The sequence below is a fragment of the Gnatocerus cornutus genome, chromosome 6, assembly GCF_029298725.1.
Source record: "Gnatocerus cornutus isolate USDA-ARS CGAHR chromosome 6, icGnaCorn1.1, whole genome shotgun sequence".
Classification (NCBI taxonomy): Eukaryota; Metazoa; Arthropoda; class Insecta; order Coleoptera; family Tenebrionidae; genus Gnatocerus; species Gnatocerus cornutus.
Window position 1 is genome coordinate 8,347,687 of NC_142238.1, and position 25,515 is coordinate 8,373,201.

At 34.9% G+C, this 25,515-nt stretch overlaps 3 protein-coding genes across 4 annotated transcripts; all 3 read left to right on the forward strand.

Moving 5' to 3' along the window:
- The first annotated feature begins 998 nt into the window (after positions 1 to 998).
- On the forward strand, positions 999 to 10,070 carry LOC148172631 (uncharacterized). The gene is made up of 2 exons (XM_088039460.1): positions 999 to 1,147; positions 8,924 to 10,070. Exons 1-2 carry the CDS (start codon positions 1,072 to 1,074, stop codon positions 9,715 to 9,717), a joined length of 870 nt encoding a protein of 289 aa, XP_087895586.1. The 5' UTR covers positions 999 to 1,071; the 3' UTR covers positions 9,718 to 10,070.
- A 154-nt stretch (positions 10,071 to 10,224) lies between these two features.
- LOC148172632 (salivary endonuclease-like) lies at positions 10,225 to 16,278 on the forward strand. 2 transcript variants are annotated; one of them, XM_088039650.1, is made up of 5 exons: positions 10,225 to 10,327; positions 14,714 to 14,882; positions 14,932 to 15,090; positions 15,138 to 15,410; positions 15,458 to 16,278. In XM_088039650.1, the coding sequence occupies exons 2-5, from the start codon at positions 14,789 to 14,791 to the stop codon at positions 16,141 to 16,143; spliced, it is 1,212 nt and encodes a 403-aa protein (XP_087895776.1). In that variant the 5' UTR covers positions 10,225 to 10,327; positions 14,714 to 14,788; the 3' UTR covers positions 16,144 to 16,278. The 2 variants fall into 2 exon arrangements, with proteins under 2 accessions (XP_087895776.1, XP_087895777.1); XM_088039651.1 differs by lacking the exon at positions 10,225 to 10,327 and adding an exon at positions 13,580 to 13,993.
- A 1,546-nt stretch (positions 16,279 to 17,824) lies between these two features.
- On the forward strand, positions 17,825 to 19,704 carry LOC148172633 (cytochrome P450 9e2-like). Its single transcript, XM_088038664.1, has 4 exons — positions 17,825 to 18,088; positions 18,139 to 18,302; positions 18,348 to 18,676; positions 18,722 to 19,704. Exons 1-4 carry the CDS (start codon positions 17,880 to 17,882, stop codon positions 19,613 to 19,615), a joined length of 1,596 nt encoding a protein of 531 aa, XP_087894790.1. The 5' UTR covers positions 17,825 to 17,879; the 3' UTR covers positions 19,616 to 19,704.
- The last annotated feature ends 5,811 nt before the right edge of the window (positions 19,705 to 25,515 follow it).

Below are 25,515 nucleotides of genomic sequence, written 5' to 3' on the forward strand. Positions count from 1 at the left end.
CTTTAAAGACATAATATTTGGTCATATTAACTTTCTTTACATTAAACATTGCGTCCTCCAATTAAACCAAAAAAACGCAAAATTTGCTACAATAAAACACATAATTTTCGCTCATGTAATGCTCAAAATTTAATATTTTATTCCTATAATAAAACGGAGAATTATGTTGAAACTGATATTTACTATTTTACAGCAGCCTCTAGAGCTCAGAAATTATAGTTCACCTGCCAAACAAACTATTGTGTAACAGTTGAATTCAGTTTTTAATACACACATATTTTTGTGCATCAGAGATTATGAAAAAGTTACATTTGCATTGGCAATAAATAATTTGCGTTAAATTAATTCTTGCATCATGATGCAATTACTTTAAATTGCCATTAGGTTCTAAAATAAAAAGATGCATATTCGTGGGTAAAATTTTGGTTTTACGAAACGATTTGTTAATAGAACGTGAGCGCTATAAAATCAGAGAACAAATTTTCGTTTCTGGTCGATTAAAAGTACGTTATTGTGGAGAAGCACGTTTTATGAGCCATAAGGAAGTGCAGCATTTGCAGGCACTAACAAAACTAAAAAAATAGATTTTTTTTGTGGGAGAAATTCGGATCTAACTGCATGCGATGGGAAACTGCAAATAATTAATTAAATCTTGGGTGAGAATGATTTTTTTTTATGTGGAGAATATTTTATTTGTTTAGTTATTACTACATAGTTTTATTTTAAAAAATAAAATTTGTGCAAGTTGTGCTTGTGGTTGACACTTTTTAGTTAAAACCTGCGATTTGGAATATTTTCACTCCTTCGCAACAACAACCAATTAATTTATTTGTTCGTCGTTATACAATTAAAAAAATAACAAAACTCATAAACAAAATATTTAAATATAACCAACTATCAAAAATAATGAAGGTAGATGAACTCAAGTATAACAATAGTTCAGGTGGGGAATTGGTTGATTGCAAGACACTGTTTATAAAGCAGATAGAAAGTTCTTGTCGGGTGTTTGTCAGCCGAGTTCGAGTGGATAAGTGTCGGTCTGCGTCCGGTGAACGTAGGAAGTGCGCGAAAATGAATTATCACATTGTGACCATATTAGTCTTTGTCCTTTCGGACGGATTAGGATACCCCCAAGGTGATACAAACGGTAAGGACATTTATTCAAAATTTTCGAAAAGTTTTTTCTTCTTCTAAAATATTCCTCCTACTACAGTTTCTTATCCTATACAAGGACAACACGAATTGTTCCGTGAAATTTGTTTCCTTGTAGGTTTATTCCGAGTGAGAATTGAATTTTTTGCCCAAATTTACGGAAGATTGGACACCTTTGTCTATAATCGTACACAAGGTTGTTTCAACATTTTAGTCTGCTGTTGTTTTCTAAATTTTTGGCAGCAACTCGCCGCAATTACCAGGATACGTCAGAAAAAAATTATGTTACATTTGTGGTTTTAAATGACAGAGCATCTATTGCTACAGTCTGCGGTTTTGCTTGCTGCAATCACTGCAAAAGTTGACAAGCGTTGCTTCATGAATATTTAATTTTTGAGTAATTTACATGAGCTTGAGACCACATTAGTTAATTATTCTGGATGACAGAAGAATTAATGTATCTGACCTAGGAATTTTTAATAGATTACAGTAATCACCTCATCATAACAAGACGATTTACATTTCTATTATACTAATCTGAGCTGTCACAGTTATAACAAGATAAGTATAAGTTTTTATGACGTACGAATGGGATAATTTCTAATTACTTCAAACGAAGCAAGAAAATTATCAGCTTATTTATGCAGTTTTTTTATAATTATTGCACGTTTTAGTTCAGTTTCTAAGATTTTCCTGTACCGTAATTACATTTTTAATGCACCGACCCGACCGTATAAACTTAAACGTGCAACAAATAAACACTAAATTATCTGCTCTTTGCCTCTGTAATGCGAAGACAATTCTTCCTGCTGTCATCTTCAGAATATTGCAACAATAACTTTGAGATCGTGACGAGAATGTGAATTACATCCAGATCTGTGTATAGAAGCTGTGTACATCTTCAACCTTTCACTCACATTCTACCCACACGTGAAATTGCTAGATGCACATCTTTCATCTTGTACGCAACTAAGTATGCACATTAATTCGCTGTTTGTTGCATACTTGGAATGAATGATGTCGTTAAACGAGTAAATGTGTAATCTTCCTATATCTGATGAATTTCCTGGACAGCAAAGGAAAGTTTGTCTTTATGTTCTGTAAAACATGTCTTCAAGTCTTAATTCTTACCGACTGCAATTTCGTAAGGAATTGAGCAAACAGAATTAATGAATTTTTATTAACATCTCTCAATTGCTAATGAATTGGAATGTCAAAAACCATCAGTGCGCATTTTTCTAATTTGCAAATCATGAAGATGAAGAAGTGGTCTCTTCGTAAACAAAAGGAGAGATGATTTATGGACCACTTGACATTTAGAAAGCACCGACAAATTGCTTTAAATTATATATTTTAAGCATTGAACGTTTGACTAATTTATGGCTGTTCCTTTTTCGGTACTTAGACATCTCACGATCTCTCATCGTAATGAATTTTTAGATGCGTTTTTTTGAAAGTTAAATCGCTGGATTTCCGGCTCTTAAATCTGTAATTTATAACTTGGTCCATTGGAATTAGGAAAAAAGTGTTAGTTTAGTTGTCGTGATACAGTTTTACGTAACATTGAGTGGCGATTTACATAACTAATTTTTTTATTTAAGATAATAATTACAAGTTTCTTTTTTATCGTTTAAAATAAATGGAAAAGTTAACACAGATTTCTTAAGTTCGGATTTTACCAATTTTTGCTTAATTTCTTTCATGAGGAAACAATTTCTGAATTACTTACAATTTGTAATAAAGCTATAAATATTTTAAAATAAATAGAATTGAAGTTCTAAAACAAATTGTATTTAACATTTTTGCAGATTTAGTAGGCAATAGAGCGATAAATGTTATCTAATCAATATTTTTGCCGCCTACTCAATGATCTGAAGCTCATTTTTCTTCCATAAAATTTAATGTTTCGTTAACATAAGAAACAGGAACTGCAACTACCGTTGATATTGGTATGCAAAACAGCTCCAAAGTGAAACTATCAATCAGATTAATACTGATAAAGACCAATCCTAAATACCATCGAAATGACATTTTATTAATAGCATAGTTTGCGGTTGTACAACTTTTAACTCGAAACCGGAAGAAATTTACAGGTGATCAAATTTTATTTATAGATCAAGTCGATTACACCCTCGCCGAGCATTAATAATCTCACACTGTGATCTAATTGAAAAATTGTCACGATAAAACAAAGGGAAACTCACGTGCAGCGCCATGTTTTACATATTAAGCACGTTTTAACTAATAGCTATTCAAGGCGAGCTCTTATTAAAATGACCAACGTAACAACTTTCCGTTTTCGAAATAAGTGCGACAATACAGATCATTGTTATTGGCAACACTTGATCCCAAGTTTGGCTTTGAACAGGGAAATTATGTTAATTGTTTTCACTTTACACACAATTGAATAAGAATTATAAATTTAAATAAATAAAGTTAGGCGTGCGAAAAACAGGTTTGAGTACGTCTTTATTGTCAAGTATTTAACACGAAGAAAGTGGAAGTGAAAATTCGCTAGTTACGTAATTAATAATTGCCGAATATTGATTGTGCATTAATCATCCAACTTCAGGCGCCAAATGTTTTGTTAAATTTTATTAATTTAAAAATGATTGCGTTAATATGAAGATTTTATCAAACAAAGAAAGGAAACGTAGGTGAGCATGTGGGGCTTTAACTTTATTTAATTAACGTTTTCGCAAGGAAGGAAATTGAAACTAGAATTATCGCAAGTCGTTGTGAAATCAGATATTGTTGTAATAAAAATAGATCATGGCTCAAGTGCATAGATGTCATATTAATATTACACATATGTTGAAAGTTGGAAATTATAAAATCGGTGCACTTTCACTGTCATTAATTTAATTGTGGATAATTAATTAAGTTAAGTGAATCATTTGTTTTTATGTCACCTAATCAAGAGTGAAATGAAAAACATTGAAAATTGGTACGAAATCAGTCAAAAGTATTTACACGGTTTGAAACAATGAAGGTACTGAAGGGGAACCTGATGTTTAATTGTCGATTGATAAATTTTTGTTGTTTTAATCGGCAGAACTTTTTGGTTGTCGATCCTAAATTAAAACAAATTTGGTAATTGTTATACAGGGTGTCGCAGAACTCGCGCTTCAGAGAGCAAAGGAGGGTGCCAACACAAATTTTTGAATTTTGAATTTGGAAAGACAATAAAAATACAATAAATAGTATAAAAATAATTTAATGATAGTTATTTTCTAGAAAAGTTTTTAGATGAGTGAAAATATTGTTACTTTTTAACAAAACTTACGAGCAGTGGAACGGAAGTGGAAAAAGGAAACCGTATTTCGCCACAATAGCTCGTTATTATATAAAGTTTTTAAACTATATAACATCGCAGATGTTTAATGGAAAAAATGTAAGAGAAATTAGAACATTATACATTTAACTATCGACAAAAGAGGTGGAATTGAGTGAAAATTAGTAATTCAAAATATCGTTTCCTGGGAATGGTAATTACCATAGCGAATCTCAAAAATTACTAACTAAATTGGTACCATATGGTTGAACAAAAACTGAAAATTATTAAAATAAACGTATTGTATAAAATACTTGATTATTTATCAATTTTCTTAGAAGGAACTTATTAAACTTCAATAACTTACGTGTATTTTATGAATTTATTACAGCATCTATACGAATGAGCAGCTGCAATAAATTTTTAATGTAAATAATTCATATTATGTTATTTATTATTAATACCACATTTGGAAATATACGTCAATCTTCATTAAGCTAAAGCATCGTAATCGTGAAACCGAAATGTTTTATTCATTAAGTAAAAAACTAGCAATAAATCCGAGTTGTCACCATTAAGTTCATGATCATTAATAGCTGGGAGTCAGAATGGTGTAATCTTTAATCGGAAATCTTACACCTACAATTTGCTCTAACTAAAGGGCACAATTTACACAACATTAACTGTCAAAAGAACGCAACCATGTAACATTTTAATCGAATCTTTATTTTAATTAGCAGACGAATGAAACGTATCCAATACAGATAAATGTAATTATTCCGATAAAAAATACGGTCAGATATTTGTCAATAACCTCTTCATTAGTATTCGCAATATTATCGGTAATTAAGCAATTTAAAGAATTAGATGGCAGAACAAATTCGTGGCGCAATTCATGCACTCAATGAAAGAAAATTGACCGACTCTTCAAACTTTTGCTTCCTGATATTCGTTTTGTAAATATTTGCAGTACACTTAACTAGATAACAAAACCAGTTAACACTTGAGAAACAAATTTAGTTAACTTTCTTCTGAGTTTCTATGACAAAATATACAAAATACCTGATAGAATTACTCATATGAAGAGAGAGTTAGTGACCTTCACGGAAGAAAGTAAAAGTTATCGTACTAAGCGCAGTGAAAGATTAAATAACAGCCATTATTAGTTGATTTTATAGGTCTGATTCGGTGTTAACATATTTTTTTTTTGTACTAATGAACACGTCTAATCAGCACGAAATTAATCTCGATGTCCCGTCAGGGTTAACCTTTCTCTTTATTTAACATACTTTTAATGATGATTAGTCCTAAGTTCTCTTTGAACGCAACTAAAAAAATTGCAGCAGCAATAGCTCATTTGTTCTGGTCGTTACCGCTTAAAGCATCAAGGAGTTAGAAATCAATTTAGTATTTTTCATTGGCACTCTCGACAAGTAATTCATCAATTTCTTTTGTGCTGTGGAATAATGAATTGGCATTGAGCTTCCTGGATGCTTTTGGCTTGCATAACTGAAAAACTTGTGCATCGTGGTGACAGATTTATGCCCGAATATACTTTATATTCCGCGATAATAACAAAAGTAAAAGTTGTTGTTTGCCAACGTTTTTATCCAATGGTGCGTGAAGAATTGAACAATTTCAGTGACATCACGTCTGCAAGAAACAGAAATCCTCCGGTCTGGACAATTTTTACGCAACAAAACACACGTAGCCGGCAAAAGAAAATTATCCAAAGACAGTTCGCAATTAGGCGAAATTGGTAACAAAATACACAGGAAAATGTTACACAAGTATTTCTTGCTAAACTTAGATCGGGTTATTTTGCTAGAAAGCTGATAAAACAGATTTTTGCTTCGTTAGTTTTGATGATAAAGGCTTGTCATTCATGGATTGTTTACGAATATAAAACTTTATTCAACCGTGGCGGTGTTAGGGTTTAAAAAAATTCCCAGGTGATAAAAGTATAGTGAAGGTAACTATTTTTTCTTCTCATAATTGTTGTTACCAACCTTGACGCAATAAATAGTTGAAGGTCTTCGAATTAGGTTGACTGTAAAATTTCGATGTTCTACGTCTACGAAGGAAATTCGGTTATTTCAATTTTTGTAGTAGAAATTAATTATACACTCTGATGAGAAATACACTTTGCATGTTATGCACCAGTTCTTACGCGTGTTATGAAATGAAGATTACTTTGATTGCACATAGTTAAAATGGATTTAAATGTTGTACAGGGTGTTTGAGGTTTATCTTACAGAAATGCGCCCAGTGTCCAACGTCCACATCAAACGATAATTTCCAGACAAAAAACAGCAATTAATTAAAAAACCTATTGGTAGTAATTCTCAGTAATACAAAGCACAGAAAATTTATCCAAATGTAAACAAAGGAGAACCGCTAAGAAAATGCTGAAACTGCGGTACGAATTTTATTATCTCTACCGATTCCAAAAATGCTCCGTTTTTTACTCAGTTTATCAAGATATATCTACGTTTTAAATTTGGCAAACAAAACCCAAACGCTCTGTATAATGATGTAACTGATTGTTGAAAGATCAAGATCAAGCCTGTGAAGAAGTGAGAAGATCTAGATAAACGCAATAATTAGGCAAAGTTTGTGAATAAATTTGTAAAACGGTAATGTTGCGAAAATTCTTCTGGACAAGGTAAAAACTTCATTCAAATTCATACATGAATTATGAGCTGCTTTGTCTTGCTAAGTTTCGCTAAACCCAGAAACTCAGAAAAGTGTTAAGTTGATGCGTTCTACTTCTTTAAAACTAAACTGAAAAATTTTGTCGGAATTAATTTAGCGTCAATTGAGGAAAATTGGGGCAAATGAAGACTGTAAGACAAGCCAATCATGAGTGATTTTATTTTTAATAAGTGTTATTAGGCTCACCGTCTAAAATTGAGAAAACGAATCTGCTTTATAAAATGTCTTCACGCTGATTATCACGATCTCAAATAGAATTCCAAATTATACTTAATAGGGACAGTAAAATTTCAAATTGCTTTCACCGGAGTTTATTAATTTTGTTTTCAAACATTTCAAACAGATACGGTTAATAAAATTTATGACCGAAAATAACCTTGAGTTTATTAACTTTATTAACAATTAAACAGCCTCCAGACTTCATTTTCCTGATTAACATAATTCAATTCAGAAAGTTGACAAACATTCCAACAATTGTTTAATTTAGCAAACGTAAAATTATCTGTCACCATTATCTTGAAACCTTTTACTTACGAAAAAATAGAAATTTATTTCATGAAATTAAAACAGAGGTCAAGTTGATTATGTCTACTTCCTCGACCACAGGTTATTATTTACAACAATTTATTGTTATTTATATTTAGGCGGTGTTGGCATAGCAATGATTACTTGACATGACGCAATTTTTTATTGTGTTATGCGTGCTTATAATTCGAGAATAGCTAATTTTGTGTGTTCCAAAACAGTCGTTTCCTGAGCACTGTGTGCACCATAAAAAGTGCTTTCTCGCAATGACCATTGACGTTTTTATTATTCTAATGTAATCGACATGCGTGATAACTTTCTGAGGCTTCACATTTAATAGAAAGCTGGAAGCAATAAATTAAAGAAGACCGATTGCGCAATGTACTAAGAAATTAATCGTGTCCTGCTGATTTTTTGGTGTACTCTACTGATTCTCTCATCTCATAATACAATCTCTCCAAACAAAATTTGTTCCAGCTATCAGAGTCGCAACATCTCGCGATTTCTCACTGACTACGCAATCGCATTGTGGAGGAATCTGAAAATCCTCAGTCTCGAATAAAATAATTGCCATAAACTCTCGTCAAAGAGAGAAACCATTATCACTGTTAAGTTCACACACGAGAAAGTGACTTACGGAATTAAATAAATCATGAGAAAGAACGTGAGCATCTTGGATCTTCAACTTTCAATTGCATCTAAATTAGCGTCTGTTGTGTCGTGGAATTTATGGTGTGGTCTAGATTCTGCATAATACAGGAAATTGTAATTCTATGTAATTAGTTTCTATTTTCTATGGAAAAAATTTGATCAACAGCCAGGCGTGTAATTTCTTTTATTATAGATTTTTACAAAAGATATCATGCATCAAGAAAAATCAAAGAAAAATAAACTCAATGGCGAGGAAATAATTGGCAGGCGGTTTTGTAACAACTTGGTGTACACTAAGTACTAAATAATAACGGTTGCTTGAACGGGATTTATTGTTTTGGGAGAAACTGGCAAAAGCGTTTCCGGTACGGGCAAAAAATATCAGATTTATACTATTTCAACAAAATAAAGCAGCAATTTCTAAAGCAGCATTAAGATATTTTATTATCTGTTAAGTAATACAACCTTTAATGCTCTGAAGAAGTTGTGTTAAATTTAATGATTTAATGAAAAAGGTTTTGGTACCACTTTCAAATTGCCTTGTGGTATTTGGTTTTAGCCGCGTTCTTCACCCAATTTCATTGTTTTCTTTCCAATCTGTTTCAGCGCCCGCCACCGCGGCGTCCTACCACCCCCAAGACGACAGCGACATGTACCTTGAGCAAGAGTCCCGAGTGGACTCTGATGACCGCCAACCGAGTCAGCAGACTTTTTACCCTTCATTTTCGCCCTTTCACAATCCGCCTCTAGGTCACTCTAGACCTTTCTTCTTCCAACAAGAAGGAGCCTACAGCCAACGCCCGCAATCTGGATACCAACAACAACAACTGTCGTACGACGCCCCCAGATTCAGCGGATACAAAGACACAGGATATCGGGCAGCAGCCAACGCAGAATCTCGAGGTCTTCTCGGTTCCGGTAACTTTGGAGTAATTCGAGGCGGAACTTTCTACGACAAGGACGCTGCCGACTCTAATAATTACGAACGTGATTTTAGTGGATACTTTAGAAATGGGCATGGAAGACCGTCGTATTTGGGTGGTGTACCAAATCCGAAACCGTACCAGCATGAGCAGTTTGAGAATTTCAGGGATTTTGCTGATATTAATACTCCTTCGAATTCGGCGTATTCGGAGTTTGTGGTTGTTTATGCTAACAAGAATGCGACTAGACATCACGAGGCTACCGCTGAAGATTTGAAGAAAAGACCGAAAAATATTATCGAGAGTTTGGCGCTTTTAGATGGCGAAACTAGTACTGAAGTACCACAAAAAAAGTTGTCGAAATCTAAAGCAAAGCTGGCAAAACTGTTACCGGAAAAGAAGTACAAAATTAAGAAAAATCGAAAGGATTCGAAAGTCTCTCGAGAAATCCATGAGCCTTTGTTAGCTTTGAGTTAAGAACTAATTTAAATTTGTGTGTGTCAAGTGAATGCAGAAACTAAGTACCTGACAAGTGTGCTCTCTGTATGCGACGATCAAAGTTTTAAAATTAAGCTCAACAGTATTATCTTACATTTACTGCTAATTTAATTTTAGTAGCTAACATGACCTTAATTTTAATTAAGATTAAAATTACATTAAGTATTTTAAACGACTGATTTAGGTTTTATGATAGTCACGATTTAGTTACCAGTAACATAAATTTGTTGATTGGAACTCTAGACATTTCAACTTATAAGGCAACTAAATAAATCCTATTTTTATAAGGTTGTTTGTATTGTATGTAATAAAGACCTTAGCTCTTATTTTAATTTTATTTTTATTCAAGTTGTACATTGCCGTCACTTCTTAGTCGGTCAAACAGGATTCTACACGTTAAATAATGCGCAGTTCTCTACGAATTTAGTAAGGTGCAGCTGTTTGGTTTAAAACCATACTAACTGTGTCTTCTGACTTGTAGATGACGCGTCCAACAGTTTCAACATCGCCACATAGTTATACATCTAAAAATACAAATCTAATGATTATGTATTAGATTGGATGCAATTACTATTAATCATTTCCACTGGTAAGTCGTTTTTCATTAAACTAACGTTGAAGTTCTAATGAATTGTGTTATTAGTTATTATTGTTGAGACTGAAACTAAACCTTTTACATGTGGTGTCTCTAAAAATACAGTTTAATTGTTTTAATTTATTGCTGCTTAATCTCCTGTTGGGAAACTTCCGTTTTACTTTTTATCAGCTACTAATTTGGTGCTGATAAATTTATATCGTCGCGTCGGGCAAATTTGTTTTAATATTTACTAGAAGAATGAAAAAACTAAATAAATGATTTCAATGAAATTAATATTTGTTAGGTTTTCATATCGTTTTGATATAGACCTTGCTTATTATTTAATATAAACTGAAACTTTTATTATATTTTACTAGCTTTAAACTAATTTTAACACAAATTAAGAAAAGAAGTGAGTATCAGATTACTGGTGTGATAGAAAACTTGCCTCTGTTCATAAAATGAGGAATTTTAATTGTGTATTTGTCACTTAAAAATCCACTTCTATATTTAATTAAATCTGAAAACTGTTGTCCAATTTTCATAGCTCAATGGTAACTAATTGTGCAAGTTGTTTGAACTTTGGCGAATGCAGTGTAACAGCAATTTTACGAGTTCACATTGAATAGGTGCTGGAGGAAATAAAATCTGAATGTGTTTTTACTGCTACAACACGAAATAAAAGATTATTTTCCACAATGAATTTCATGTAGTTCTAGAAAATGAAGTGTAGTTGCTCATTTTTTTATGAGTATTAACTCTGTGAATCCTAACATTGTGTGCTTAAAATTACATAAAACTGAGAGTTATTTTCCGCTGTTCTTTTATGAATGTACAGGCGACTCCGCTAAATTGGGACACATCGGAAAACTGTATTTTGCCTCAAAAATTCAAACGTCTTTATAAATTTGAAATAAAAAAACTCAATGTAAAATATGCTTTTTCTTAATTCACGTTCCGACTATTGGTTAGTCTCAAATTTGTGGGGTATTCTAAAATAAAACAATAATAATTTGTATACAAAAAAATAAAATACCAATTTATTGCACAGCAAGTAACCTTTATTAGCATGTAAATATCAAGTGTACTAAATTCGGCGCAAACGACAAAGACGTCTAAAGAACTTTCCTCATTCACTTTTTGCTAAAAAAATGTTTTAACTTGTCTATGCAACAAAATGGTTTAGGCAAACACCTATTAGATTTATTCGGATTCTTATAATTCTATAGAAGAGTTTCAATTTTCCAAAAATGCTTAAATCCTATTAAACATTTTAAAAATTTGAAATCGACACAAAAAATGTTGTCTCTTATTGTTTATGTTTTGCATCTCAAAAAATGCGGGTTGTAAATTGTTTCTCGGTAGTTCCGGAATATGTATTATGTCTATATTATCCGATGTTTTGTCTCAATAAATAGGAACAATTTGATTCCGTTTCTTATAAAATTATTCGGAGACCCAATTAAGCGCAGTCGACCATACATATTTAGTAATTAAATTATTTTACAAGCTTCAAAACTAAGGCAAAATTAATGGATATGATCTCAAAAAGTCTATTACTGAGGACACACCTTTTTAATGAAGGAGGATAAAGTATGGATTAAAATGTTGGTTACAAAACAGAATTACTTCTGTTACGTGTGTAATGGCACGAAAACGCGCGGAAAACAATAGTGAAATTTTTTATAATAGAATTAAGTGTCATAGTTTACCACGTAGGCAGAGGAACAATGTCTTGTACTGACGCAACTACTTTAAATTAGAATTCGACAGTGACATTCTAAAATTAATCTTTTCAAAATGTTAGGTTGACCTAAAAACTTTTTGTTCACAATAGTATAACAAGTGGACAAAAGATTCTTGCTCAAATTGTGATTTAATTTTGTGATATCGATACGACAACACAGTGAATTGTATTAATTTTTGCTAAATATTGGGAACCAGTTACATATTACTTATAAACAAAAATTAATTTTTAAGCTTAATAAGTACCAAATTCGAAATGGTAATATGACGTTTTTATGTAAATCAAAATATAGAAACTTTTCGTGTTCATGCTAAAAATTATAATTGAAGACTTTGATTTTTTTAAAGTTTTATTATAGTTTATTTATAATAATAGCTATCGATTTTAGTTATAAGGGAAATGAACTCCAGTAGTAAACTTCTTTTCTAATTAGCACGATAAGTTGATTTTACTGAACAAAGTTATGGATTCAAAAATTTAGACCAAAGAGAGAGAAAAATATGCTTCTCTCATCTTTAATTTTCCTCACTATTTATTTAATTTCTACCTTCATTTATCATTATTATTTTTTTAGCTCCGAGAGAGATTGACTAAGTTTGAAGCGTAGAGAGGCACATTTTCTAACAAAACTAAGAAAATTTTTATGTTTAAGTAATTGTTTTTTCAGGGTTTTTTGAAGACATTTTTTGATATTTATGTAACAGCATTTTTACTCCCAACTTTTTGGTGATTTTCATTAAATTTAACCTACCTCAAAAATTCATTTCAGGACAGAGATTTTTGTACAAAACTTGAAGTATATTTTTTTTAAAGTGGTGAGGTTTTGAACCGCAAAATTTGACCACCACTTTAAACTCATTGTAAACTATTGCCTTTTTTTAGCTTTGTGTTTCATTCGGATTCACCTTGTATAACCTCACGAGCTCGAGCAAGTTCTTTAGAAAGAAAATCTAATAAGCTAATTAAACTAATTAATATTGCCAAGATGTAATTTTTCTCTTAAATGTAGAACAAAATTAGGAGAAATTTGAAATTTTCGATAATTTTAGAGGGAAAAATTTGGGTCAACATGAAAGTTAGAGTCTATGGAATTGCACATGTTGCATACAAAATTTTATATGATGTAATTCCAAAAATGATCTGTCTTAAATCTCGACTACTTGATACTGAAATTATCACAGTTTTCTGAATAAAATTAAAAGAGCTTCGACTTTATGTTTAACGTTCGATTCTAGGCATAGATGTTTCGGTATGTGTATAGATACGTATCCACCCTTCGCTCTCGGCGTTAAAGATGGAAATCGAATGTTATTTCGTCGTATTATGAGTTACGGCCCCGTTTTCATCTAAAGCAAATAGATATTCGTTCGGAAGACAGTTGACGTTATTTGTTATATTACGTGTGCAATATGGTTTCGGCGGTCCGCCTATCCGTATCACTCTATACGGCCGGAACTAATTTGAAGTTGGCGGAAGGATACATTTGTCATAGAGTCCCTGGTGAGCCATGATCGGGTCGGATGAAGTTATGAGAGGCAGAATGCACTAGATCACCTCTCGCGACAGAGAAGTCCGAGTCACGCACCTCGCGATCTCACAAGAGGGAGAGGGATGGGGGCCACGAGTCCGAAAGGGGTCCGGTGTAGGGGATCCCCCGAGACACGACCCGGCAAAAATCATCTCCGTAGCCATTCCCTAGCAAAAATCATCTCGTTGAGGGAGCGAGATCAAGAGCCGTACAATGGACGGTGAGAAACAAAGACGAACTATGTGTTGCTCCGCAAGAAATAACAAAACTCCGCAACAGACGAGTCAATTCATGGACGGAATTGCTCTATGAGAAAGAAAATCACGAGACGAACTTACACTTGAGGTCTGATGGAAGGGTAATCTTGTGCGATTACATTTTGGACACTCCAAATCACGATCAGGTTTTACAAAGCGTTCCCAATTTTTACCTATTTTTTCTTAGTGCATGGTAATGAAATTAGAATCTGTTTATTCATGTCGAAATCCTGTAAAACCCACGTAGCTCAACTTTTCCTTCCGAGTGTATCATGTAACATGAATTTTCCAAGCCAGTTATAAATTTAATGCATACAAATGCGTAAAGGTGTTAGGAGTATTGCCAGCCTAATTGTTATGCATATAAAAATGGAAGTTATAAAAATTGTTATGTAATACGTAGAACGTGCACAGATAAAGCTTTATGAAGCAACCCTCGCCTCTTCATAAGAAGAGGTGTAAAAGCTTACATTTTGTAGCCTCGCAAATGAGAAGCAGCAGCAATAAACCTATAAATCGCGTTTTATGGTTTTATAGTCTCCTACGCGGGAACTAGATTGAGTAGAGTGAACCCTCGTTTAACCAAGGTATTCTTGTCAAATCACGGCGGCTTTACACTCTCATGTGAATTTGATAAAATATCTGAGCTACCGTAAAAAAGTAAAATTTTCAGGCGAAGTAAACGGAAATTATCCATCAAGCCAAAAAGTGATTTCAATTCCCGTCGCTTCCCATTGTCCTGCATGGATGAAGTGCAAAATTAGAGAGCCATTTTAAGCTCGTAATGACTCCGATTGTGTGCATTTTCTAGCAATTAGAAACACATTCATAGATCAATCACGGTAATCTTCCAATTTTTCTTGCAGGTGCTCGAAGCAGCATGACTAATAGCCCCATGCTCGAGGTGATTAACTTATCACAGACCACGTCTTTATCTACCGATGGCTGATTTGCACAGTTACAAAATGAAGTTGTTCGTATTCGGCTGCGTTTTTCTAGCGTATTTCGTGCACGCACTCGTGGCACGCCAAAAAAGTAAAAATTCCGGTTTTTGATTGCAAAGTCTTAACGCAACTTTTTGTAGATTGTTCCTTTTCGGTGCATGGCCAAAGTGAGAAGAATTCCCCGATTTTATTACAGAACGACACGACATTGATTGCTACCAATAACGGTAAAGTCAACCTGAAACATCGCGAAACTATAACCTTAATCTGTCCGGATTCCAAGAACTACTTAGTCGGAAGTAAGTAAAGAAAATTTTATTGGACATTCTTACAAGTTTTTTTCCAGCGCAATCCAACGTGACTTTTGCACAGTGTGTTCGAGGGAGCGTTTTACGGGTGGCTAACCACGACGTGAATTTCAGTGACCTCCAATGCATGAAGATAATCCGAGGAAGCGTATTGGAGACCACAAGGAAATGTGGAAATAATAAAGGGAGCATTTACAAGATTGGTTACGCGATGTCTCCACGACATTTCATTGCAGTGATCGAAGTTTGTTACGACGCCCACGTTGGGATTACTCTTTACACGGAACATTTCCTGAATCAGGACATTAAATGTAAGTGTGAGGCTTTAGAAAACATTATTTTGATTCGTCGTTTTCAGACGCTTCCAAATCGAATTATCGCCCAACTTTCAGTCCTGAAGCTTCTTCAGTTTCCGCTTCCGTCGCATATAAGCAGGCTTTTCAGAAATCTACCTTTAATAAACTATTAAAATCGGCAGTTATAGCGTCCAAGTACATCAACCAAAGCTCCTATCTGGCACGTGGACACCTGTCGCCGGATGCGGATTTCCTTTTTGCGGCCACTCAGTACACTTCCTACTACTACATAAACGTAAGCCCGCAATGGCAGGTTATCAATGCCGCAAACTGGAAAAAAATTGAATTCCTAGTCCGAAAAGCGGCGGATAAACTCAAACAAACTCTCACGATTATTACGGGAACACACGGAGTTTTGACACTGCCGAACGCCAGTGGTCAGGAAACTGAGATTTATCTCGTTTCCGAGAATAAGTTACCAGTCCCGAAATTTCTCTGGAAAATTGTTTATTCGAAGGAAAGTGGAAAAGCTGTGGTTTTTATCAGTTTAAATACTCCTTTTATCACGGAGGTGAAAAAAAAAGATATTTTATGTGACATCGTGTGCAGCAAGTTTGGATGGAGTTCGTCTTCTTGGTCTGACTATAAACGTGGTTTTGTGTATTGTTGTGATTACAAACAGTTTACTGCTGCGGTCGAAACTGCACCGAAACTTCAAGTTGGAGGAATACTACAAGGACCTAAATAATTAATTAACTCGTTTGTCTGGGATAATGTTATAATAGAATGACCTGTCGGTTGTTGGACAGGACTAAATTAATATTTAGAGTTAATATGCGATCTAACTGTTTGCAATAATAAAGCTTTACGATGTGTTTCTATATCTTCCGCAGTTACTAAATATCAAAATTAAGTTAAAAGCAGAAATTTTCGTAATTCTTAAACTTTGGTCGGAGCTAACTAATGCAGAAAATATTGTCACTGCTTCCGTCGTTCCGAATTTTCACTTGCAAATGAAAACATGAATAATAAATGGCCCTTTCCAGTGCAGGAATTAGTAATTGAGACCGTAAGCACATTAGCCCGAAACGTCGGATTCTTATTGTTCGAGTTATAAAGTAAACAGTGCCGCCCCGACAGCGAAGGAGTAAAATGCGTACCTTTTGCCATTTTAACACAAACCTAATTTTCTCATATTAGCCGTCGCGTACAAAAGAAAACTTGCACCCCCAGAGATGTTATAGACAGTTAAATTGAATTCGGCCATGGTTCTGGTGTTATTAAATCATACGACAACTTTTAATATTTCACGCAACTTTTATCACGCCCGAAGAATTATGTCTACATAGGGGAAGTAAATGGTTCGAAGCGCGCGTTTAATTGTCTTGTGGGCTATAATTGTGTTATTCTTCAGGAATCAACGAATTAGCCCCAATAAAATGTGGAAGTCTTTTCAATAATTTAGCGGTTTGGTATAGATTTGAGGTATTGCCGGCCGTAATGTAGTTATGAGGCATTATATTTTAATCCTCGGCACACGATGCCGAGTTAACGGCGGCGGGAATACTATGAAAATTAAATGATATGGCTGTCTCGGAGGAGGTAATTTTAAACACTTCTGTTGTCATAAAAGATGCGAGAAAGAACCATTTCGCGACTTTGAAAAAGAGGAGACAAGGGACTCTGTTTTGAGAGTTAAATAAAATAACATTTCTATGAGAATGCGAGACGGGAGGCGTTATGAGACTAGAGGGACATTACGACATTCATGCGGGACACACAAATAATAAATATTATAATACAAATGGCGGGCAGCGTGTTGTTTGGCCCAGCTCGACAATGCAACACATTGTTATACACGTCGTCCTGATGACAGTTTTGCTTCTTTGAAAAAGTTTTATCGGCGTCGCGGGATTGGACCGCCTGGAAGCCTTTGCGAGAAACGTGCATGCTTTAGTATAATGTCCGCGTGCACAGATACGAACTTTAGATCGGAAGAAAGCATCTTCAACAACCGACTTCATTACACTTGCTCTTTACATTTAGACTTTCTTGCCAACGCAACCAAATAGACACATGCATGGCTACGATGCTCTTCCACTAAAGCTTGCAATTTACACAGGATCTAAATCCCTTGGAAACACATAAAAAGATGACTACGTATATATTTCAGATTAGAAATATTTATTACATAATGGATTTTTTTCACTACTACACACTGCTTCCAAATTGTGAAATTAAATTTCTGTCCTACAAGTAAATAAAAAAGTGTATCTTGGGTTGCCTATATTAACCTAAATAAAGCGATCGTATGAGTTTGTATCAAATTTATTTCACATTATTTTCCCCTTCATCCTAAAATTTTATTATCAGTAGTAAACAAATTTAAACGCCATCACCAATTGACCTATTAATATAAGCAAATAACAAGTCGAAATTTCAATGTCATTCGTTCAAGTGCTAGTGATAACAACACATTAAACGATGTTGCTCCTAATCTTGTTCATTTTTCTCTTACTAATTCTCCTTTATATTATTTTTTCCGCCACGAAAAACCTGGACCATTGGGAAAAACGTGGAGTGAAACATGTGAAACCTCTTCCTTTCATCGGCAATATGATGCCACTGATAACAAACTCGGAATCGGTAGCAACTTTGGTCAAAAATATGTACAACCAATTTCCAAACAAAAGGTCAGTAATTGCTCTAAAATATTCAGTACGAATGTAAGTATATTTTTTAGATACATGGGATTTTTTGAATTTGCCAAACCAATTCTTGTAATAAGAGACCCGGACTTAATTAAATCCATCACCATAAAGAACTTTGAGCATTTCGTCGATCACTCTGGATTTATTGCAACAGGGACTGATCCACTATGGGAAAAAACTCTGTTTGCAAGCCAAGGTAAGAAGTCAAAGTTTAATAAAAATAATTTAAAACCATCTCTAGGTAACCGTTGGCGTGATCTTCGACAAACTTTAAGCCCTGTCTTCACTAGCAGTAAAATGCGAGCTATGTTTGTACTAATGGACGATTGTGCCAAACAATTAGCAAAATATTTTAAGGAACAAGAAGAAAGTTTGATTAAAGTCGAACTGAAGGATGTTTTCACACGATTTGCTAACGACGTAATTGCAAACACGGCGTTTGGAATCAAATGTGATTCTCTAAAAGATCCAAACAACGAGTTCTTGTTAACGGGAAAAATATTATCGGATTTCACAGGATTGAAACGATTTAAGTTTTTTATCTATGGAAGTTACCCACGACTAACTAAAGTAAGAAACTCTAGTTTTAGCTAAATTTTATGTTTTATATTTCAGTTATTGAAACTCAAAATGATAGCTACTGAAGTTGGGAATTTCTATAAAAATATTATCAGAGAGACCATTTGTGTTAGAGAAATGAATAAGACCGTTCGACCAGACCTGATTAATCTGTTAATGTTGTCTCGACAGGGCAAATTAAAGTATGAAGACTATATGAATCTACCGGAAGCTGGTTTTGCTGTATCTCAAGAATCAGATGTTGGAAAAACGGAAAAGAAAAACAACTACTTAACAGATGAAGACATAACAGCACAAGCTGTAATTTTTTTCATGGGAGGATATGAAACGGCTTCTTCTTTAATAGCCTTCACTGGGTACGAACTAGCTGTTAATCCAACGATTCAAAGAAAACTCCGACAAGAAATAAAAGAAGTCTACAAAAAATGTGGCAGCAGCATAACCTACGAAAAACTCACCGAAATGAAGTATCTAGACATGATCATCTCAGAGTCGTTACGAAAATGGCCTCCAGGTGTTTTTTTGGACAGGAAATGCACCAGAGCTTTTGAAATTCCGCCGGAAAAAGATGGAGAAACCCCTTTGAAAGTTAATGTGGGTGACGTTTGTTGGATACCAGTGTATGGATTACACATGGATCCTAAATATTTTCCTAATCCTGATGTTTTTGATCCGGAGAGATTCAATGAAGAAAATGTTGAGAAGATGCATAGTGCGACGTATTTGCCGTTTGGTATGGGACCACGGAATTGTATTGGATCGAGATTTGCTCTGTTGGAATGTAAAATTGTACTGTACCAATTGTTGTTGGAATTTGAGTTTGTTCCGACTGAAAAGACGCAAATTCCGCTCAAAATTAGGAAGGACAGCTCGCTTTTGTTACCGGAAAAAGCTTTTCATCTGGGTCTTAAACGGTCTCCACTGCCGTAACTAATATTCAATGTACCTCTTATATGTTGCTAAATAAGTTTGATAGAAAGTCTGTATCAATGTGGTTTAATAAATGATTATTATTGTAATCTAAATTCTTTTTGTGGTTTCCGCATTGTTCGTGTTCACAGGAAGACGTAATTTTTGGTTAAACAACCGTAAAATTATTTATTTATTATTATCAAAGTAATTTAATATGTGATGCACGTTTCTTTATGTTCTGAAATTTTAGGTTGGACTTTAAGGTTACATCACGTTGTCTTAACTTTTCCAGAAGTTGTGTTTCGGAATTCAACGTTTGCTCCGCCGTCAGCACCGGACTTGTTCCTCATAATTAAAGCCATCCCCAGACGAGAAGACATTCCGAGTCCGGGCCGACCGGATCTCGTGCTAACTCAAATACATGGCTTCATTAAACTCGCATTTTAATTCATTTTCGAGGGAGAAAAGTTTTTCGCCGCTTTGTTGAAGGGTCAAATATGTATTGTGTTATGAATGGCCTCTCCAGGAGGTATAAATAAATCAAGCCTCCTCCAGCCCCGGCTACTCTTTCAGGTCTGGGGTGTTCATTACGTTCCGACAAGATATGCAGATACTAATAAATATACATATAAATTAGGGACAGGACATGTACCTCTATATGAATGTTAAAATAAGTTTCAAATTGTCAACGACGCAAGTTGGTTCCCTTGAGACGACGGTGTAGGGGCCAGGACTAATTCTGGTGCAGCGAGAGGCAATCTAGCTGGCTGCGGACGGGGCCTAAATTCATTAGCAAACCCAGAAAAATTGTCTACTCGCTTGATATGAAGGCGGCGGCGGCGGACGGGGGACTTGGCGAACATTGCAAACTTTTTGTGTTTTAATTTAATTCTTTATTATCTATGCACCTTGCTCAACGGCCGTGTTCTTTAATTAGCAAACCCAGGAGCACAATGGCATAATCTACCCACATTTCCCTCCTCACGCAAACTCGAATATTTATATTTTAATTATGCATAGCCCGATATTTGGGGCGACACATATTTTTAGATATTCCAAGGATGAGAATTGAAATTTTTAATCATGTTCCAGGGCGCTTGTCGCAATTATCTTTTTAATTTCTCGTTATGACGAGCTTGGGATTCTTAAAAAAAACAGACGAGTGACACTTATTATGCTGACGTGTTGCCAACCGTAAAGTTGTAATTGTACACGAAATCAGGTTTATGTCTGTCATTAAGGGTAGAATTAAACAGAAGGGGTGAGCTTTAAAGTAGTTGAAGCCTCGTACTAGAAGACAATGAAGCTACTGACAAGCACATGTCTGTCCTTTTGCATTACTCACGACATTATCACAAATTTAAATGTAACGGTCGCTCTGCTGACTAGAGACTCTGCTTCTATGCAAACTTAATTCATCTCATTTCGAGTTTGTTCGTTTCCCTATCTTACATTTAATACAAAAGTTTAAACAAAACCCAGCTTCTTTATTAGATGTTAAATTTTTAAAATTTTATCATATGGTGCGAGCTCGCTTAATTAACAGCAAACCCCACGCGTTTCTTGGCGTTTCCTTTAAATTTGATGAATTGTTTGCTGATAAGTACATGTGAATGTGTAAACATTAACAATTAATAAACGCGACACGCAAGTTATGCTTCTATAATGACATCCCACAGGGCCATTTCAATATTGCTGCGTGCGTGAAAAAATGTATTTTCTTCGTTTAACCGAGTTTCATTTTGTTAAAGTGGGGCTTATCTTGGAGTATCGAATCTACAATTTATTATTAACACCAACGGTTGAAATTTTTTGCTTTATCGAAAAAATTCAATCGACGAAATTGATTCAGACAACATACATGCATAAGTGATGAAGATTTGTAATACACCATTCATTAATCATGTATCCTGTTAAGTTGGATCCCCGAGGAAAGCGCGTTCAACCTTATTTCTTATTTTTCTCATATATCACGTGAAAGTCTTGACACTTGTCAGACCGACCAAACAAACTCTAGATTGCGATTCGGAGGCTCGCTTTGCAATTTCAAATGCCAATTATGTATTCGAGACACATAAGCAATTCTCAGCCAGACGAGAAATATGAAGCATTTGAAATTCTCTGTCACTCACGGAGGAGGACGTGGTACATCGCTTCAATGACAATAAGCTTTCTGACATCGAGGGTTGAAGCGGTAATTCCATTAATTTTTTGGGGGATGCATGTAGTCTAGGTGAAAATTTTTGCTTGTAAATTAAGAAGGCGTCGTTGTCTCTGCTAATGTACTTAAACAAATTTAGCAATTAAGAGCTTAATTAGCTTACACTTTCAAGAAGGATCTCGTTGCCCCTTCACGAAGTAGTATCGCGTTCCATGGAATATTTAGTCTGTTTCTGAACTTTTAGACTGTTTTCGATGCGGATGAGTGAGACGGTTCGCATAGCTTTGGGAATTTTGGTTCGTTAAAGAAAATTACATTAAGACAGGGTAATTCCTTTGGATGGGGGTAATTTTTATCAAAATTAAATCAGCGGCTTTCATCACATTTAAGGGTCGCAATATAAAATCGCGTTATGTGTTGCATCGTTAACCAACAACTGAAATGGTCTGATTCAGGATTTTTCCCGTAATTGAAACTGAGGGGATTTGAAGAATTGTGCTTCGTTTAGCTACTAATTAGTTAAAAAATAAATAAGAGGTGTGTGCTGAAAGCAATTTTTAAACCGGCGTGGTCCCCACAATCTCGTTAAATTCAGACAGGGAATCATTCTTTGGTCCAGTAGACTTATTGTGTACGACCATTGGTTGAGTAATGTTTGCACACCAGTATTTTATTTATAAAGTCTTCTGCTTGGTTTGATTTTAATCTTTCCATCTAAGTGCAAACAAACCTAAATAAACACTCGTTCGATAATAATCCGGAACGACTATAATTGTCAAAGATCGCTGCTTCAACTACCCTCGCGAATTTGTCACCCCTCTCTTTGATTAATTGCACCCTTTATAGTTTTCCTTCTATAACGTTAAATTTAATGCTATTGTATTTTAGGCTAAGCAACTAATTATTCAACTACACGCGAGAGACATTGACGGCCCAGATCACTTAAACTAGTAAATAGCGTTTTAGTTCTAAATAGTAACTAGCACTGTTTCCCTCGAGAAATGCACAACATGCATCATTTTGCCAGTTCCGTTTACATTTACTTTGTTTACACATTCCTTTTTCTGTTTATTTCATATCGTAACTTCTGTATATCACGGAATATGTTTTATTCACGAGAATTTTGTGTATTTAGTAATTGAAACTCTCTGGACACCAACAATTGATCAAACAACGTTTTAACGGTGATCTATTAATTATGAAATCTATGGATTAAATGTGGAAAGAAAATCCCGGTCTCTTTGTACGTGAATAAGCACAAGTAAAAGTACATGCATATAAAAAAGAGGCGAGAACGATGCTGGCGTTCGCTGGAGAGTTATAAAACTGTCATTCTTATAATTATTATCCTTGTTAAGTTGTGCAGCTCCATTTTTTACATTTACTGGTTGCTGGTTCCATTTCCATGCTAAAAACGAGAAGGTTCGCAAATTTCCCACAAATCGATCGTCTAAGTAGATTTCAAAACTGAAATTCGCTTCGTGGACACCGTTTAGACTGTCGGTCCTTGTAATTGGTCCCTGACTCCCGAGCCAATTTTTCGCATAGAAAAACAAAGAGATGTAGGTCTTCTCCAGAATTCAGTCCGAGCAAATCCCCCATAAAAATTCGTGCAAATATGACAGAAATGGGGTAGCGAACTGTTAAGTTATGAGATATAGGAGTTGAATTATAGAAAGTGACCAGTATCCAATTTAAGTTTAGTGTGAAAGAGACGGGGTCTGAACCGGTAACGGCTCCTTCGGGACCAAACTTCATCCAATGATTCAGACCGTCAGCTATCATATCGCAGTTGGGGCGCGCTAGCACTAACGAACGATGAATTGATAATGAATGTTAATTTTCCACGGAACTGACGTAAGTGCGATCAAAATTCATTTAAGTTCTGACCTACTGGAGAATTTTTCAACGCGTGCGGTCACGAAAAAACGAAAACTAACAAATCGCCGAGGGTTGATGAAGCCGTCACGGAGGGTGGTTCGACAGGTCCTCGAGCATAGGCATATGGTGTTGCAACATACATTAGCAAGTTGCATATCACATGCAGCCTGGGGTGAGACTCTGCATGAAACATGTAGATACAACGGGGGTTTATCCGCCCCGTCGATATTCGACATAAATGCTGCATACTCTAAATCTATTTCGCATCATTCATGCATTTCCGCCGGAAACAATCAGCTTTATTCGGCTTCAAGGCAAATTAGACAAGTTTTTACCAAACGAGCGAATGGGAGGGAGAGCAACCGGATTTTGATAACCGGATTATTATGGTATAAGACTTTTTCACGCTATATCGCATTATTAAAAAGACTTTTCTTTTAGCGACGATTTTTTAAAACTATGCCAGTTTTTGTTTTAATTCTGAAAAAAGTTTACTATCACTGACGGTATTTTACGACACTGCGAGAGCTTTAAATTATTATCTACGAAGTGCTGGTGATAAAATCTGAGATATATTTGCAGCCATGAAAATATCTTCTCAAGCTCACCTGATAAGAACATGTAGCTTGAAGTGCGGGTAGATTATTAGCACTCAAGTCTAAATTCATAACCAAATTTAGTATTTATATTTTATTTTATTTTAAAATTGGTGGAGGCGCCGGGTTGGAAAAAGCTCGTCCCACATTCCTCCACCTTAAGAAAACTGTTTGTTTAAAAAGCTTTGAAGTTTGTAGAAACATCTAAAGGTTCTGTAAACGCGCGGGTTCTGGATCGAGCGGAACTTCCAACCCCATAATCTAAGCATTTAATCTGCTAATACAAAATGCGATTACAGTAAACTTAATAAACTGATTAGCATGCAGATCTGTAGAGTGTCATCTTCACATCCGTGGAACAAGTTAATCAAGCGAATTATGCGAAATCTTAGCACAATGTCAGGTGAACGGAGTTTAATTAATATGCTCACAGAGCTAAGGTGCTCTAATTCAGTTATGAAATATTAAGCGAGTCAAGCCCCGAATTAGCGGCTTGTCATCAGACATACGACGAATATAATTCATAGACGGGGTGCACGCATCACGTGATTAATAATCTCATGAATCTATGCGTCGTTTTAAGTGTATTTCTTTGTTTTATGTAAATGGGAAGTAGCCGATGACCGAAAGAGCCAAGGGGATGTGTCACTTGAAATGGAAGTTGAAGGCTGTTTCATTTTTTAAATATTCACCGTTTGGTCGAAAGGTAAGAGAAACCACTAATCTCCCTTAGAATGCATTATTCACTCTTGATGCTTGATTATTTACCCGTGCAAAATAATAACTCCATTATTAAGTAGAGAAAAAAATAGCAGCGTTTTTCTATCCAAGTCATAAATATTCAACAGTTCGCTACGCAAAGTTTCAATGAAATTAATTTCGTTTTTTGTGAATTTTGAAAGGTAATAAAGTCGCGTTATGCTATAATGTATACGGCAATGAATCAGCAATATTTGTGACACTTTTATGACGGACCGCATAACACAACTGCACGTTAAAGGGGTCAAATATGTTGTTTATGGCATGCCGCGATGGAGCCACCCATCACCCCAATTAATTGCAATGATAATCTTGTTGCACTCAAACTGTCCCAATAACGAGCTATTAAACATTAAATTCTTTATCCGACACACCGATTGCAATAAATCAAACAATAAAAGATTTAAATGCTTTCATTTACGTTACAGTACTGAATTGGAATGAGACCAGAAGTACACTTTCGCTTACATATTCTATACATAATCATATCGAGAGGCACAATTAATCAAAATTGTAATTAG